At 43.2% G+C, this 17,446-nt stretch overlaps 2 protein-coding genes across 4 annotated transcripts; one reads left to right on the forward strand and one right to left on the reverse strand.

Moving 5' to 3' along the window:
- Positions 1-554: 554 nt before the first annotated feature.
- On the reverse strand, positions 555-3,425 carry LOC109644832 (enhancer of rudimentary homolog). 3 transcript variants are annotated; one of them, XM_020110289.2, is made up of 6 exons: positions 3,393-3,413; positions 2,587-2,686; positions 1,734-1,757; positions 1,559-1,646; positions 1,029-1,149; positions 555-888 (listed from the first exon to the last, which is right to left on the reverse strand). In XM_020110289.2, exons 2-6 carry the CDS (start codon positions 2,587-2,589, stop codon positions 786-788), a joined length of 339 nt encoding a protein of 112 aa, XP_019965848.1. In that variant the 5' UTR covers positions 2,590-2,686; positions 3,393-3,413; the 3' UTR covers positions 555-785. The 3 variants fall into 3 exon arrangements, with proteins under 3 accessions (XP_019965848.1, XP_069391513.1, XP_019965849.1); XM_069535412.1 differs by lacking the exon at positions 1,734-1,757 and having other exon boundaries at positions 3,393-3,425; XM_020110290.2 differs by lacking the exons at positions 1,734-1,757; positions 3,393-3,413 and having other exon boundaries at positions 2,587-2,705.
- psen1 (presenilin 1) lies at positions 2,982-12,590 on the forward strand. Its single transcript, XM_069535410.1, has 11 exons — positions 2,982-3,729; positions 5,513-5,601; positions 6,953-7,299; positions 7,535-7,676; positions 8,071-8,138; positions 8,268-8,488; positions 9,238-9,336; positions 9,460-9,555; positions 9,649-9,822; positions 10,370-10,488; positions 10,652-12,590. Exons 2-11 carry the CDS (start codon positions 5,563-5,565, stop codon positions 10,805-10,807), a joined length of 1,461 nt encoding a protein of 486 aa, XP_069391511.1. The 5' UTR covers positions 2,982-3,729; positions 5,513-5,562; the 3' UTR covers positions 10,808-12,590.
- Positions 12,591-17,446: the final 4,856 nt, after the last annotated feature.

The raw sequence follows: 17,446 nt of genomic DNA on the forward strand, positions 1-17,446 counted from the left end.
TGTCCAGAGGAGGGGGAATTAGATTTTCAATATTCAGGCTCCACAACTTTCCAACTCACGAGGGAGGACGATGGGAAGAAAACACGAAGACATGAGGGATAAATAAAACCGGTGAGGAGAAACAGAAGGGGAAACATATTGTTTTAATCTTAATCTCATGGTCCAAGTCTGAAATCCAGGGAAATAAACACAGGCACTTAAAAATAAGAAGAGTTTTCTGAAATGTGACAGAAGCAGAAAGAAAGAAAAAGATGCAAGTGACAGAAAAAAGGAAAATCAAGACAAATAAAAAAGAGGCAAGAAAGTGAGCTAATGGAAGAACGATTCTTTTTTAATCTCATTCATGTTTGAAAAAGTGTCTTATCTGTATTTGCTTGTAAGAAAAGATGACAATGAGGAATAAAAATCTATATTTCATGATGTTTATTTGAACTAAGTGAGGAGGGGGAAGCAGGGGGAGAAAAGAAAGAAGGAAAAACCGAATAAAAGGAAAGAGACAGAAAATTGTTCAACGCCAGTGGACGAAAAAAGAAAACAAAGACAAACTTCAGAGACTTATTCAAAATGAAATCTTTATTAATAAGTCAAACATTAAGATAGAAAATACACCTCCCCTCCGTGAAGGAGAAAAAATACTTTCAAAAACAAGTTGGGTCAAACTTTGTAAACACTAGTTACACACAGTAAAAATAACACTACCCCCCCCCCCCCCCTCCCACACACACACACACAAACACACACCCCTCCCATGGACTCTCCACCGTCCCCTCAGCTCCTCGGAGGCTTCACTTGGTCGCCTGCTGGGCCTGGCGGCGAAGCAGCACGTAGATTTTCTCCTTGATCCAGTCCTTGTTGTACGGCTGGTACGTCTGCGTGTCGGTTCGATACCTGAGGAGCAAAGATCATCTACGTTTGCACTTTTTCTAAAAAACAAAACAAATTGGTCGAGCATATGTATCGGCCGGAACCTCTCCGGCTGGTTCGTCACCAGCAGTGTTGACGGACTGAACCCAGTCTTCCAAACTTACACCAGACAGCTGAGGTCCGCCAGGTCGTCGATGAAGTCGAACAGCTGGCTGATGTCGTACGTTATCGACGGACTGTTGGGGTTCATCCTCTTCAAATGCTCCTCGTACATCTTACAGACGCCTGCAGGAGAGAAGATCTGTTAACCTGATCGCCCACATGAGAGAAAAATCACTTACTGTCAGATAAATACTCAGTTAATGTACTTATATCTGTATTCAAAAGAATATCATGTGCAGTATTTTATTACAATATCATTTGCAGTTTCCCATATTACTTACTCTTTTGTCATTTCATTGCTACTTACAGCCACTGTAGTATTAGTTTCTCTCAATACACTTTTTTATTTCATTACTATACACTTATATTTTACTTTATTGTGCTTTTATTTATCTTTTCTGTGTTTTATTCTACTTTACATTGTTCTGTAATCTTGCAGCGAGCTGGCACAAGAGTTTCCTTCGGGATTAATAAAGTCTTATCGTATCTTAACTTATATTCAGAGCAATGACGTGGTACTCCATCGGCTCACCTTCCATACACTCGTTGACCGACTCGTAATCAGCGTACGTCCTCCCCTCGGGCCTCTTGGTGGGCTGCACCAGCAGGATGGTGTGGGACTGAAGAACCAGACGCATGTTGTTAAGACTGTGGCTCGACTGTTCACCTCAACATTACAACATTCACATATTCACAGTTGTACACACTTTCTGAGGCGCCTGCTTCGAGTCCTGATGGTTCGTTAACGGGTGATGGGCGATTGTTAAGATGTTTGAGATGTAAGACGGGAATAAAAGCAGGCGATTAGTGAATTATCATAGAAAATAGACTGAAGACATCGACTGTCAGTAATTCTAAACAGCGTATTTAAAACATGTATCTACAAATTATATTGGAAGTACTGTACTTACTGAACAACAGTATTTCCATATCAGGACACTTTATACTGCAGCTTCACTTTATTTAACCGGTAACTGCTGTATTTATTTATCCTCTGCATACAAACAAATCATTTTAAACTTTACGCACATTGTGAAATAAAAACAGCAAAACGACAAACTGACCTTTTAACGACGAATAAGTTCATTTGTGAATTATTAGATGAGTTTTGCAGAAGTGCCAAACATTGAATGAGTTTAGATTCTTGAATGTTTGCTGTTGTTCCTCTTTTGAAATCACAGAAAACTCTCAGCACTGAACTCTGGATGATTGTTAATCTCTGTTTTCTCACGTTTCACAAAGCGAACGCATGAAAATCCTCCTCTGTCCATTTCAACATTTTAAATCCACAACAGCAGGAGTCGAACAGTGACGGTAGCGTCCCAGTTTAACCTCCCGGTACTTTATATTTCACACTTTAACACCGGTTCGTGTTCAGTTCGGTGAATAAATGACACGAACTCGTGTTTTCATTCTCGTGTTTGTGTCTGTGGCGGCTCGAGCTGCAGCTACATTCGTGCTAACGGAGACGTTTCGTCTTCGACGAACGTTTCTCCGGCTGAGAAAAACACGACGGACACGTTTCACCGGACAAACACCGAACCACCGACGCTCACTGACCATGTCGTCGAGTCTCTTCCGTCGGTTTTCGTGGACGTTTCTCGGATCCTCTTCTCTGCGGGTTGACCTCTGAACCAGGAAGTAGACGGCACCATTGACGCTGCGTTCGCGTGGCAGGAGGAAGGATGGGAGAAAACAAGCGTTTGCTCCAGTGTGCAGCGTTCACGAGACAAAATGAAACTTTAAAATCTGTCTCCACTAAATAATTATCTTTAAAAACCACCACAGCGAAAATGTAATATAATTGTCATACTCAGCATTCTTTCTTTCATTTTATATATTTTTATTATCTTGACTTAACTTGATTTTTTTACACAAATTAAATCAAGGGTCAAATTAATTCAGTGTTTTCTATCAAGAAGATTAAGATTGTTTGATTTGTCACATACACAATCATAGACAGTGCAATGCTTAGTGAGATTGTTTTTGTTCCTCCGTACATTTAAATATGAAGAAAATAAAGACTAAAACTTAAAACTTTACAATATTGAGACATTAATATCATCATGTTGAGTCAGTGTGAATACATCCAATAACTAGAGAGGGACCTGACTGAATAATGTCAAACTATTTGATTTGTTCACACTCAACACTTCATTAATGTCACTCCTCACATTGAACTAACGGAATAAAAGTTTGTTCTGTACTTTCATGTGTTGTGACTTGTTTCACTGCGTTTGTCTTTAAATGAATAAAGTTGTTTTTCTTAATTTGCACATGTTTATTTGATCTATTTTACATTTGTTGTGTGATTTCTTTAGTCGTAGTGTTTTTTTTTTTTTTTTGTGCTCTTTCGGCCACCGTACCCCAGCTCCAGCCGCGGGACGTGAACGCAGCACGGCCACGCTTTATTTCCTAACGGTTGTGATTCAGTTCGTCGTTGGTTTAAATTAAATCTCCGAGTCACGGTGTTGAATTGATTATTCCGCCGGATCGATAACAAGATAAACGTGGACACAGAGAAACGCGAAACACCCGCTGCGGCCGTGGACGCGCCCCGGTGAGCGGCGGCGGCAGAAGCCGGAAGTAGTTTCCAGCGGCGGCCGGATGTTCAGTGAACACACAGGAACAACAAAGAGGGGAAAGCACCCGGGATTCAAACCCTCGACTCTAACACCGTAGCTTGTCTTCAGCGTGTAGAAGGTGAGTTGGTCTCTTTAGTCTCCGGCCTCTTCGTGTTCTCTGTGAGCACCGCCGTGTAGCATTAGCCACCTAGCTCGGCCGCTGCCCCTCTGTGCCGTTAGGACTCTGTTAGCTAACTAGCTGCTTTAGCGGCGCAGCCCCGGATCGGGCGTGAATGCAGCGAAGCGCTTAGCTCGACTTTAGCCCAATTAACTAACAGCGTCAGCGACGAGTCTCATTAAACCTTCGCTCGTTCATCAGTCATCAGTTTTACACGGTTTCCTTCGGTCACGTGAACGTTTCGCCTGGAGTCAGCCCTCACGTCTTGTTTTCCATCTGATGTCCACAGGTTGATGTCTGACGGTTTATTTAATGACTGTATTTAATATTTTTATATTCACTGTACAAGTCATCGCTTCACTTTACAACTGACGTGTTTATCTGGATATAATCCTCACACGCTGCTGTGACCAGGAGAATCACACAAACCTGTCATATAAAATATAACACGTGGAAACAGGATGTATACATTAAGTATTATATAAACACTAATTATTATATATACATTAAGTATTATATATACATTAAGTATTATATAAGCAGTGAGGATGATATATACATTGAGTATGATATATATATATATTAAGTATTATATAAACAGTGTGAGGAGGATGTATACATTGAGTATTATATATAAATTAAGTATTATATAAACAGTGTGAGTATGATATATACATTAAGTATTATATAAACATTAAGTATTATACAAACAGTGTGAGTATGATATATGCAGTGAAGGGGATATATACATTGAGTATGATATAAACAGTGTGAAAATGATATGTGCAGTGAGGAATATACATTGTGAGGATGATGATATACAGTGTGAAGATAATATATACATTGAGGAAGATAATATGTGCAGTGAGGATGATATATCCATTGTGAGGAGGATGTATACAGTGTGAGGAGGATGTATACAGTGTGAGGAGGATGTATACAGTGTGAGAACGGTCGCACATTAGCCGTTGAACTGCAAAGACAGAAGATGAGTTTAAAAACCTCAGTCTTCATTCAGTCTTTAACCCGGTTTAATGAACAGGTACGATAACTATCGACATCGACTGATACAACATTTTAATCTTGATATAGTTTTTTTTATAGTAAGCTCTTAAATATACTGTGATAAACTGTATATTTCAGGGTGTAGTTCATCGATACCATGTTGGACCTTTGCAGTATTATCATTGTTGTTAAATAATTGTTTAAAGACGTTTTATATATTCATATGGCTTAAATTGCTTATGCGTGTTTTGTGGGGAAGAGTTTTATCAGCCACAGAGTCACAGTCAGACTTAGATTGAGGAATCTGATGTTAAACACAGGTGAGGGGAGTTGGGCTTGAAATTTCTCACTGTGTCAAGAGAAACTGTCGGGCCGTCATCACCCACAGTGACTAGAGAATAAAAGAGTTACACAAATCTGAATTTTAAACGACTGGTGTCGCCGAAACATTCCGTGTTTTTAGTACAGAAGTCACTGTCTCTCCACTCCAGCTCAGCAAAAGAACACTGTGACACTCAAAGAGAGGATTTCATAATTCAGAAGAGGAGATTGGGAAATTTCCATTCAGTGAATTTACATACAAGACTCAAGATCAATCTGCTCTTCTTTAAATCTCACATCAGTGTAACTTGTACAACAACAGCTCCAGAGTAATTATTTAAATGTTCTGGGGGGGGGGGGATTTGTTGCCCCTGTAGCTGTCATAAACTGAATATTGTCGTCTATTCTCTTTCACCAGGGCACGAGAATTTGTTTTGCATGTGAGGACAAGTGTCTGCCGAGCCAACGATGGTGAACAACATTGAAATGGATATTGAAAACAATATGGTGAGTATGAGAAAACAGTTGCTCTTTCAGCATCTGTGTGTTGGGTAATGATTAGCCAACATTTGAGTGTTTCAGTGCCACATTACCGTCAGTGTGTTTTAGGTTACTTTGGCTTTATTTCTTTCACATATTAAGTTCTCTGAAGGAAGAAGAGATGTCAGAACAAAGTAGAAATATGAACGTGAGAGTTCTGTCTTTGCTCTCACTAAATATAGGTGTGGTCTCTGGTGCATTCAAGGGGTCAAAGTACTTTTTACTTTTGTCACTGTCTGCTCAGCAGTTCTTGTCCTGTGTTTATACCACAACAGTTGTGTATGTACAGCACAACAATAACTCTCAGTGTGTGTGTGTGTGTGGGTGTGGGGGGGGGGTCGTTCAGGTCACTATGAGGCTATAAAGGACGTTTAACACATTTTGTTTTACCGTCACAGAATCACCGCTCCCAACAAACAGTCAACTTACACTGATTCAGTGAAGTACTCCGTGTCTTTTGTGTCCTTGTTCCGAACGTTGGCCTTATTCCCAGGACTGAGCTACAATGCGGCAAACCACACAGTGAGGTCATTTTGTACAACAGCCTGTTTATAAAAGCTGTAGCAGCTTTCACTATTCAGATCAGTCCCTGGAGATGCCTCCTGTTTTCATTTCTCTGAACCTGATGGGATGGCTTCATGTCTCGACTCGCCTGATGGCCCGACAGTTACAGTTCACAGAGTCTCCTTGGATTTTCAGTTTATTCTTTTTCCTGACTGAACAGATCCTCGGGGTGGGCGGGAATGAGCTCAGTGTTGTTATCTGTGAAGGAACTGGTGTAGTGAGTGTAAATGCCAGTTGAGCTCTGAACGGCCGACACAGATTATATTATGAAATCAGCTGCCAACAGCTAGAACTAGAAGTTCACTCAAAGAGCTCATACCTCAAGAGACCACATGAAATTCACTAGATCCGTATTTTTATTTGGATTTGCAGCCACACTCAAAAATATCCGTCCCCTAAAAACGCCTGATGATCTTCATCAAGATCGATGAATTGTTGACATAACGCCATGGATCGTAACATTTAAGTGTGAACATTTTTTTCCTGGATTTTGCCCCCTGATCCGGATCCGCATTAAAATTGAATAGGTTCTTCCCTCATGAAATACTTGGTCAACAGGCTTGATCTTGTTGATTCTGAAAATTCCTGATGTTATTTTTGCTATGCAAAATAACATCACTCTCATAATCATCTGTATATATATATATATATATTGCTTTGTATTTGTTTGTATAACTATAGAAATACCCTTTAAACTATTTCTACACAAGTATTACAGAAATTCCTCAGAAATAATTTCCCCCTCAATCCGCAGGACCAACAGGAGTCCAGTGCGCCTCCTGAATCCGCCCAGCAGCCACAAGAGGCCGGGGTGACCAGAGCGCGGTCCAGGGGAAGTTCAGGAGCTGAAGGAGGAGGCGGCAATGGGGGAGGCGCGGGTGTGGGTGGCAACGGCAGCGGACCGGAGCAGAACGGACAACCTCCCGCCACTCGACCGCCACGTGTGGTGGAGACCGAGGAGGACGAGGATGAGGAGTTGACCTTGAAGTACGGGGCCAAACACGTCATCATGCTGTTCGTTCCCGTCACCCTCTGCATGGTGGTTGTCGTGGCAACCATCAAGTCCGTCAGCTTCTACACCCAGAACGACGGGCAGAGACTGTAAGTGCTGCCGGATGGTGATAGGCTGGAAAATAATGTGGCACTTGTTCCATATTCAGTGTTCAAGCAATACAACTGCAGCGCCACTAGGTGGAGTCAATGCAACATAGACTGTATCTGTCCTACATCATTTGAAAACCAAGACATCAGTGTAATTGCATAAGATCATTACTGCAGAGTCCTTAAACCTTTTTCATCATGCAACACTTTCTATTGTTTGAAATGTCACCCTCAGGATCTACACGCCGTTTCCCGAAGACACCGACACGGTGGGACAGCGAGCGCTCAACTCCATCCTGAACGCCACCATCATGATCACAGTGATCATCGTGATGACGCTGGTGCTGGTGCTGTTATACAAGTACCGCTGCTACAAGGTACAACTTTACCTCCCGTTAAAATGGCCGCATTACATTCAGATGTGTCACTTCCAACCTGCTTCAGAGATGTGTGAGTTGCTCTTCAGCAAAACTACCAGAGTAGTGAAGAAAATGTTAATGAAGCAGTTTCTGTAAAGCTGCACATTCCTGTGGAGGTAAACTAATTAAAAAAATAACCTGTTTGAGTTTGAACTAATGACAGTTGCCTCTAATATTTAATGGTTTAAACCTTTAATCCGTTAAACTCCTGTGAAAGCCAAACAGTCTGAGCTCCAGACAGGTGGGGCAGAGCACATCAGGTCAATGACCCACCCACCTGGTCGTCTTGGTAGTTTAAAACAAACACGAGATTAATGCAAGTTGAAACATTCCCATGACGTGTCCTTCACAGGTGATCCAAGGCTGGCTCTTCCTCTCCTCTCTCCTCCTGCTCTTCTTCTTCTCCTACATCTACCTCAAGTAAGCCACCGAACGTTTGATCTCGTTTCCCAAACCTTTCATAGATTCTCGTGTCACGTTGTCAGTTCTCGACGATGGTGGACGGAGTCTCTCCAGGTATTATCACCGTGTCTCTGCTTTGTCCAACAGAGAGGTTTTCAAGACCTACAATGTGGCCATGGACTATTTCACCCTGGCGATACTCATTTGGAACTTCGGAGTCGTGGGCATGATGTGTATTCACTGGAAAGGACCTCTGAGGCTTCAGCAGGCCTACCTCATCATGATCAGTGCCCTCATGGCCCTGGTTTTTATCAAGTACCTGCCAGAGTGGACCGCCTGGCTTATATTAGCTGTCATATCAGTCTACGGTAAATCCTCTCCTCTTCTTCTTGCTTTGACCTTTTTGCTTTTAAGGAAGAAATACGTCTTTAATCAACTACGTCCATCTGCTTCCTTTTAGTGCTTGAAGAAAAAGGGAAAACTCAAAATGTGTAATCTAACTTACTTCTTTCTAAAATACAGAATCTTTTTATTTTCTTATTTTTTTTAACACGAGTTAAGAAAAAACACTTTAGCTCCTGTTTAGCCTTTTCAAAATCATAAAAAGCAAAGACGTCTGAACCAAAGCCTGGTTCATCAGAACATCGAACGCAGCACGAAACACGACTGCAGTACGATCTCGTTGCTGTAAGGATTTCTTTTTGTCTCCAGCAGTTGGTGTGATGAAAGTTAACGTGTGCGTCAAGCCCTGAAGCTTTTCTCAAACACTTTAAACAAATGTGTGATGAAAGACCAATCTACCAGGAAAGGAAGTCTGGAAAAGCAGAACTCAAATCAGCTGCTTGACCAATTTCTCTTCAGCTTCCCTCTTGCTGACAGGAAGAGTTGGGTTCTGGATAATAATGATTGTGGCTAATTGATTTTAGTTGCCATGCCAACGTGGTGGGGATAAATAACCACTCGACCTGTAGACCAGCTCCCCACTCAGCCGGAGCCAGTTTGACTTAAAGTCCCGGCCTTTGATCTCACAGATGTCCGCCTGATGTGTTTTTGACTTTTCAAAGTGTCCTCTGTTTATCTTGCTCACGTCGCTTGTCTGTCTTCTCTCCTCTCACAGATCTGTTAGCGGTGCTCTGTCCCAAAGGACCCCTGAGGATCCTGGTGGAGACGGCTCAGGAGAGGAACGAGCCCATCTTCCCAGCTCTCATCTACTCCTGTAAGACAGACACTTAATCAGGCTGTCCAAGACATTGAAGCTGTTTTAATTTGTTATTCTCCTTTGACTCTTCTCGTAGAACAAACCTTAACACTGACATTTTGACTCTCTCTTCTTCCCCAGCTACAATGGTGTGGCTCGTCAACATGGCCGACACAGACAGGCCAAAGAGGAACTCGACAGAAGCAGCTTCGCCGCAACAACAACAGCCCCAAGAAGGTGAGTGTGTGTTAGAGTGTGTGTTAGAGTGTGTGTGTGTGTGTGTTTGTGGGGGGATTGTTGTTTAGTCTAACTGATAACGCTCGTCTGCAGCCGTGGCGTCTCCTGGCCCCTCCAGTCCATCACAGGACGACGGCGGCTTCACCTCCACCTGGGTCAACCAGCAGGAGCACCAGCTGGGACCGCTCCAGTCCACGGACGAAACCAGACGGGAGATCCAGGAGCTGCCCTCTGCACGTCCTCCCGTAGAAGATGACGACGAGGAGAGTGAGTGTTGACAGCAGAAACATTTAAATTATTATTTTAGCCATGAGACTGTGCACAGGGGGCTTAAAAAGTTCAAATATTAATTTCTAGGTTTAATATTGTAGATTTCACATGAAGCCGAGTTGTGTTCAAACGCAGATGATCTGACTTCCTCCTCCTCCTCCTCCTCCTCCTCCTCCTCACTGTGTAATCAGCATCTTTCTGTTCCCTCTTCTCCAAACGCACAAAATATTTTTGGAATGTTTTTTTATGTGTTCTCGTTTCTGTGAAATTGGCGTGTTTGTGATCACGACTACATGTTCGGCTGTGGACTGTTTTTAGTCGGAGCAGATTAGGAAACAATTATTCATGGGAATTACTGGGTTTCGTGTCTGTACTATTTGAGGGCGGCCGCTCTTTCTAACCTACAGCTTCAGTAAGTATGGGGTCGGAGCTTTCGTTTGTACAGTAATTACAGTTGAGAAAAGATTTCTATAGGGGTTGGAGGGCGTGGGGCCGAAGCAGATCTTGTGTTTGAATTGAATGTGGTGTCGTCCCGTGTTCTCAGGGGGCGTCAAGCTCGGGCTCGGAGACTTCATCTTCTACAGCATGCTGGTGGGAAAGGCCTCGGCCGCAGCCAGCGGCGACTGGAACACCACGCTCGCCTGCTTTGTCGCCATCCTCATTGTGAGTGACCACAGCTGCTTATTTTGGTGTCAAGTCACCACAACCTCTTCTGTGTCTGTCAGCGTCTCCCAGCCCACGCTATGAGATCCATAAACAGAGCTGATTTAGTTTGGAACACAAGCACTCATTGTGTTACTTCCTGTTCTATTTTGTCTGTCTGCAGGGCCTCTGTCTGACCCTCCTCCTCCTCGCCATCTTCAAGAAGGCGCTCCCCGCTCTGCCCATCTCCATTTTCTTCGGCCTGGTCTTCTACTTTGCCACCGACAACTTGGTACGGCCCTTCATGGACAAGCTGGCGCTGCACCAGTTCTACGTTTAGTAGGGCGCCGGCCTGATAACCCTCACCTACATAGCTCTCTGGCCAACAACACGAGAGCGGTCCCTTCACAGCCGGAGAACAAAGGATGATGCTGGGGCCCCTCCCGCCCCCACGTCCCCTCCTGAGAACTCATGATGATGGGACACATGTAGTTTTTGCTCTGCCTTTCTTTCTCCACCAAGAGAGGGGATTCCCCACAACAGCTGTTCTTAGATATTTTATTTCTGTTTTAAACCAAGAACTGACATTTCTGGCTCGACTTGGGACGTCATCTGTCGATCACCGGTCTCAGGCACAAAGTTAGTGAGAATATTTTACCTTTATTTATCCAGGGAAGCTTCTCAAGAGCACATCTGGGAGCTCCCCAGTACAACCACTCTGGCTGGGGCTCAGCAGGAGGTGCCTTGCTCATAGACACCTCGGCGGTAGCTGTTGAGCAGAAGGAGGCGATTCTCTGGTTCAAATCTTCCCTCAAACATTTCCAATCCTTTTACATGACTCGTGAGCGAACACCACCCACATGTTCCACCGAAGATTTGAAAAGCCTTCATCACACGAATGGACACGCAATGATAGATGTTATGTAAATGTGTAGTTTGATTACGTATGAGCTGTCCGTCACCAGAGCGTGCTTTCCTCACCGCTGTTAAGAATGGTTAAGACCCTTTTCTTCACTTTAGACACAAAACAACTAAGGCTCTGACGCCGGAGCTGCTCGCACCCAGAAAGATTTGCACTGAACAGGATGTTTCGAACATGAGGATCTTTCGCATGTGGGAAAGTGGAGGGAAAAATGTAAATCGAGAATTTGAGTGTTGTTGTGAAACTGATGCTGATTTCACCGTGTTGTCTCACCTTAACTCTTCCCTTAAATCACATTTGAATTCACAGCCTGCATAGGAAGTAAAGTTCATACACACTCGCACCTGAGACTTGCCTGCCATGTTAGCCACGTGCTGTCGGCCACTGAGCAGTTCTGCTGGAGCAGTTGGGGGTTCAGTGCCTTGCTCAAGGGCATTTCAGTAGTCGTTGTAGTTGTCTTCGTCGTTATTGTGGGACAGAAATGTGCTTTTCATTCTCTACCCGGACTGAGATGTAATTAGTTTTTTATTTAAACACGTCCAGGGATTGTAACCTGTGATCACATGGTCACAAACTCTGAACCTTGAGGCTACAGCTGCCGTCATGACGCTCGCCTGGTGCTGTCTTGAACTATGCTACATCAAACTAAAATCATTTCATCTATACACAGATATTGTTTTTTCAAGATATGCAGAAGAGACATTTTGTACTTTTTGAAACCGGGGTGGATGTTAGCAGGGCTCCGACGAAAATGTGACAAAAAATGTGAAAGAAATAATGAAAAACTAATGAGGGAGTTATAGATGTAGTTCAATTTCATGGATTTGAGGACAATTTAGGAAAATATCCTAATTGATCTGATCAAATGTAAAAACAAACCAAAAAGTAAGAAAACAATGTTCTAGTGTGAAACATTGACATGTGTATGAACCTGTGGCGTCTCACACACGAGATGAGCTGCAGAGTAAAGACGAGCTGCACCGGTCGCTCGTCTGATGTTGCACTCGAGTTTCCTGTTTGCAGAGAAAAGAAATAACATTTATTCTGAGACTGTTTTTTTTTTTCCCCTACTTGTTTTCGGGGAATATTTCGGGTGACTGGCGTTTTATTTTTTTTTCTGTCCTTCACATGCATATGTGTGTTATGCAAGGTTATTCAATTCTGATTTTGTTCTTTTTTTAATAAACAATAAAACTAAAAATAGTCCCTTCTTGTTTATTGTTGCTCACACAGACACTGATGTTTTTCTCAGTGTTGTGCACTGCAGCACTTACAGCGGTTATGTGTGAAATCATAGTGTGGTGTTGTTTTCTGGCTGCATCTTCCGTGACAAGTAGTGACTGTGCCTGTGGTCGGCTGTGTTATGACTGCGTTAAATGCTCTGTGAGCAGAGTTAACCCCCCCCAGCTCCTCCATCCATTATCTGTACCGCTTATCAAGGGTCAGAGGTGAGCTGGGGCCAGTCCCTGCACACCGTCTCCCCTCAACATCCACATTATTACCAATCGGCTGATAGATCCATAACGACAGACGTGATCAATCATCTGCTCAGAGCGATCAACAACTCATGAATTACTCAAATAAATTACAAATGATTATACTTATTATATCATTCTAAATACTTAATTACTGAACTTGAGTCAATGCTCAAACTTCTCTGCACACTGAAGCAGAAAACAACAGATAAAGCTCAGTGACGTTGTTAAACTGTTTCCTGTTGTTATTGTCCCCCCCCACTCGGAGGTCAAAGGTCAAGCCCAACACTGTTTCATAATTTCACACAATGACAAAGCGCTCTCGTCTCTCACGCTTCATCTGCACAGATTTCCACTGAGCGAACCGTCCCAGGAATTGACGCAGAGCGTCTCTGCAGACGGTGGGAACAATGTGGAAATTCCTCTGCATGCTGATGCACTGGCATCCCTGCGCTCGCTGTCCCCCCCGATGCCAACTGGCTGATGGGGCGCGTTTGGCACGTTGCCCGGAGCGCTGGATGCATTAGCTGTCACCATGGAAACTGTTAGGCCGTCCTCGCTGGCATGGACAGTGGAACAGTGTGGCAGTTTACCCACGATGCTTAGCCTCATGGTGAGGCCCTCAGGAAGGGCTGGTTCTGGCATGTGAGTCCTGCAGCTCAGCTGGTCAACAACCACAGAGCTAATTCCATAAGGCCTCTCCTGCGTCGGCTCCAGACACCTGCTCCGCTCAGATTATGTTGCTCTTGAAACTGTTTGGCAGCTTTTTCCAGATTAACACATTAAAATGTTTTTTTCCCCAAAACTGAAGAACTCCCATCGACAGAAGTGTGAATCCTCTGTTTCTGTTTTGTCTGAGATGTTAAATTAGATGTTGAATTCCTTTGTCGATCTTTAAGCTTATTTGCTGACAAGTTGAAGAGACTACAGAGTGATCTGAGGTCAGCTGTCAATCACTGTCGTCCTCCGCATAGAGTGGATTTACGCAGGAGACGCTGTGACTGTGTGTCTCACCTGTGTGCGTTGGAGGATTCCCAGGATAGCTCTGCTAAAGGGATTACTGCGCAGGGAGGGACGTCCGCTCCATGTGAGACATGTAGGGAACTGAGGATTAGACTTGAATAATCGCTCCAGACAGGAAACAAGCGCAGACGCTCAACATCACAGGAGAAAAGAGACGAAGCTCGGACAGAAAGAAAGAAAAACCGTCAAAGAAGATGTCCAAGGACCAGCTGGAGAGCCTGGTGAAGCGCATGGAGGAGACGCTCTCCGAGATGGAGCAGCTGAAGCTTCACTGCGGGAAGCAGAGCGAGGAGCTGAGCCAGCTGGTGGTGGAGCTCCGCAGGGAGAACCAGGAGCTGGTGGAGAAGTACAACCAGCTCGCTGTGGAGATGAAGGAGGCCAAGGAGATTATAGACCAGCTACAGGACACAAAACATGCCTTTAATGCAAAGGAGAGGCAGGCGCACAAGCTCAGCCGCCAGCTCTGAAGGCCACAGGGGAGCAGGAAACTGGATGTGACCTGGCTGCAGATGTGAAAGTGGAAGATGTCTAGAGACTGGGTGGGAATGGAAGCTAAACTGAGTGCTGCTGTTCTCTGTATCGTATAGAGAGGGAGTTTTTTTGTCTCCATATGTGTAACTTTTAGGTCTGGATGGACGTAAGGTTTAGTAATTTGAGTGTTAACCTCGACCCTGTGGTGCAGGGCTGTTTTTAAATCCACGACTAGACTTAATGAGCAGGAATCCTGAAGGTCTCGGAAAAATGTGTGGAATCTGTCTGAAAAAGGGTTTTTGAAAAGGAAGTGAAGATTTCACACAAAGAAATTGCGCTCATTTGGTTTCTATAATTAAAACAACAACATGCCTGGAAGCCGGGCTGCAAAACCCGTAAAGATTTTTATTTGATGGCAGCCACTGGATGCTACTTTTAGTTTTTCGTTGAGCAGAAGTGGGTGGTCACGTATTTTTGTACCTTGTGGAATCAAAGTGCTAAAAATACCTGATTATCCCTCCAGGCCTTCGACCTTGTGAGGTGTGAGACTTCAAGGTGCCTCCCACCGCGCTGGGTCACAGTCCATGGGCCTTTTTCACTGCAGCCATCGTTCATTTGATTATTCACATCTGTGCGTCAGCTTCACTGACACGTCAAAACATCTGCAGGGAAAAAGGGTTTAGGAAAAAAATATCCCAAAGGTATCCCGGAGATGAAGGCTGCCATCTTGAGCCCATGTTTGGAGCCGGAGTTTGTGCACAAGTGATTTAGAGGTGGAGCCGCGGTATCGAGATCCTGCAGATGAAAGCACTCGTCCGATCACATTAAAACCAAACATCATAAAAGATGAACGCAATCCTCAGTGTGAAAATATATATTTTATGTTTATTTTGACTTTTAGTTCAAGTCCTATCCACTAACATGGAGGAGGCAGGGAGTAACCCATATTGCAGCGAGCCACCAAGGAGCTGTCACGTCGTCCATCTTGTTGTTTGAATGTTTGAAGAGTTGCAGATGTTTTGTGATCTTCATGTTCTCTGTACATGTTTATCAGGTTTCATTGATCCTGAATCCAGAATTAAAAAAGCGTATTGAAACTGAATGCGTTCTCAAATCAATGTGGGTTTTACTCCATGACAAAATGTTGGGCTGCAGCTACGAGTTGAAAAGTTTTCCTTGATATAAAAACTTTATTCATTAAAACAGTAAACACCAGCAGCACCTGGATCACAAGAAACACCCACATTTAATATCTGAACACAATTGAATACATTTGAAAATGAAACCTAAACAATGAGCTTGATTCCAGTCACGTGCACTTCACTGTCTCCTTGTCTGTGAAATCGTTGTTAACAGGGACGTTAAATTCTCTCATCCCTCACTCGACCCCAGGTCACTGACTTTCTGCCAAAAGCTTCTTCATGTTACAGTTTGTGGATCTGAACAGGAGGAGAGGTGATTTAGTCCGAGGCCCCAAAGTCCCTTGAAATTAATTAAACAATAGTTTGATGTCAAATCAATTTGTTTCGGGCCAAATTTGCTATTTTGCTTTAGTCTCACATCCATTTTGTCCGAGCCACTAGAAAACCCAGAGGTGCCGCGTAGAACATTTAAAATCCTGCTTGCAAATGGTTTTATTAACAATAATAATGTAATATTTAATATAACACTCACAGGGGTCATGTATCTGCTGTGGTAAAACTTTTACTTTCAGATATAAATACTTCAATACTTTTACATAAGAAGCATTCATTCGGGACTTTCACATGTACCAGTGTATTTTTACTGTGTGACACTTTTTCTATTTCTTACTCTCGGCATCACATGGCTCTTTATAGTGTCCTCGTGTACTGTACAGAAAACATACGTTGGTAAAAACTGTACATGTGCTACAAACCACAGCTGGATTATACTGCTCCAGATGTACATTATATACTATTTTGGAGCTATACATAGCCCAGATGGCAAAATGTACGTTCTCAATGAAAAGGTTGAGCTGGAGGTGGAAGCTTCATCTCCGGTCGATGGTCCGCTGGAACCATGTTGTGTTTCTGCTGGCACGACACGGGCGCACACGCAGAGGTCATGGTACCTGTACACGTCTATTATGTTGGACATTTATGCTCATGTGAGTCATTCGGTAAAATCTAAGCATGTAGCAAACAAACGTTGTTTTGGTAATTTGGTGAATCGTGTGTGTGAGAAGTCTGGAGCCCACCGCGATGCTCCGGCTGCTTCCACACTCAGACTCAAACTCGAGACAAGTGCACATTACACTCTGATGTATTTTTACATGAGCCCACAATTACATAATATCAGCAGTTCTGGGTGTTTGTTTTTAGATGTCATTGGCATGTTCTGAAAAACCTCAACCCCCCCAAACACAGAGGAGAGGGGAGGGCTAGAAGAGACGGGAAACATATAACAGCGGATGTTTAAACACAGCTTTGGAAGCGGCAGTGGTGGTTTTCTCTTAAAACCCAAAATAATTGCTTCTATCTGTTGTTTTCATGGAATCAGAACATGTTCAATCTGATATAGCAATTAAATCTTCAAGAGATGTTTAAATTATTGACAAGACAAAATTATATTCATGGACTGTCTCAGTTTTCTTTTTGTGTGTGTTTTAAACTCTAATGTTCGGACCTCAAAAAACACACTTAACATTGTTTATTATTATTCAGCATTATTTTGTGCAGCTTGCATGGTTGGAGCTGGTTAGACCAAGAGTTGGGAACAAGATGGCGGCATTTGTATTAGTGACACAAAGACAACTCAGAAAAGATCTCGTGAAAATTATATATTCTTTATTAGTTAAAGAATATTATATAAAATCGTATAAACGATCACAGGGATGCTGGGAGTCAGTCAGTAGAGGTTCGGGTACTGAGAGAGAGTCTATTTACTCCTATTCTACATCGCGCAGCAGTTTAACAGTTGAAATTTCAACATGTGTCGTAATTTGAATGGCCGACAACATTTCATACCAGATTAGAACATTTTACAGAACAATGGACACGACACATGTTCTATACTCCTTTAAGAAAGCAGAGATTCGGAGGAGGTGAACTGAAATGAGTTGCATCAC

This window comes from Paralichthys olivaceus, chromosome 12 (genome assembly GCF_024713975.1).
Source record: "Paralichthys olivaceus isolate ysfri-2021 chromosome 12, ASM2471397v2, whole genome shotgun sequence".
NCBI classification, from domain to species: domain Eukaryota; kingdom Metazoa; phylum Chordata; class Actinopteri; order Pleuronectiformes; family Paralichthyidae; genus Paralichthys; species Paralichthys olivaceus.

What these genes read in the sequence shown, in the direction of transcription:
- LOC109644832 (XM_020110289.2), bottom strand. An exon ending in GGTCAACGAGTGTATGGAAG is followed by an intron (nt 1,150 to 1,558) that starts GTGAGCCGATGG and finishes TCTCTCCTGCAG; the next exon opens with GCGTCTGTAAGATGTACGAG. An exon ending in GCGGACCTCAGCTGTCTGGT is followed by an intron (nt 889 to 1,028) that starts GTAAGTTTGGAA and finishes TTTGCTCCTCAG; the next exon opens with GTATCGAACCGACACGCAGA.
- psen1 (XM_069535410.1), top strand. Translation starts at nt 5,563, where the DNA reads ATGGTGAACAACATTGAAATGGATATTGAAAACAATATG. An exon ending in AGCTGTCATATCAGTCTACG is followed by an intron (nt 8,489 to 9,237) that starts GTAAATCCTCTC and finishes CTCCTCTCACAG; the next exon opens with ATCTGTTAGCGGTGCTCTGT. An exon ending in CCCAGCTCTCATCTACTCCT is followed by an intron (nt 9,337 to 9,459) that starts GTAAGACAGACA and finishes CTTCTTCCCCAG; the next exon opens with CTACAATGGTGTGGCTCGTC.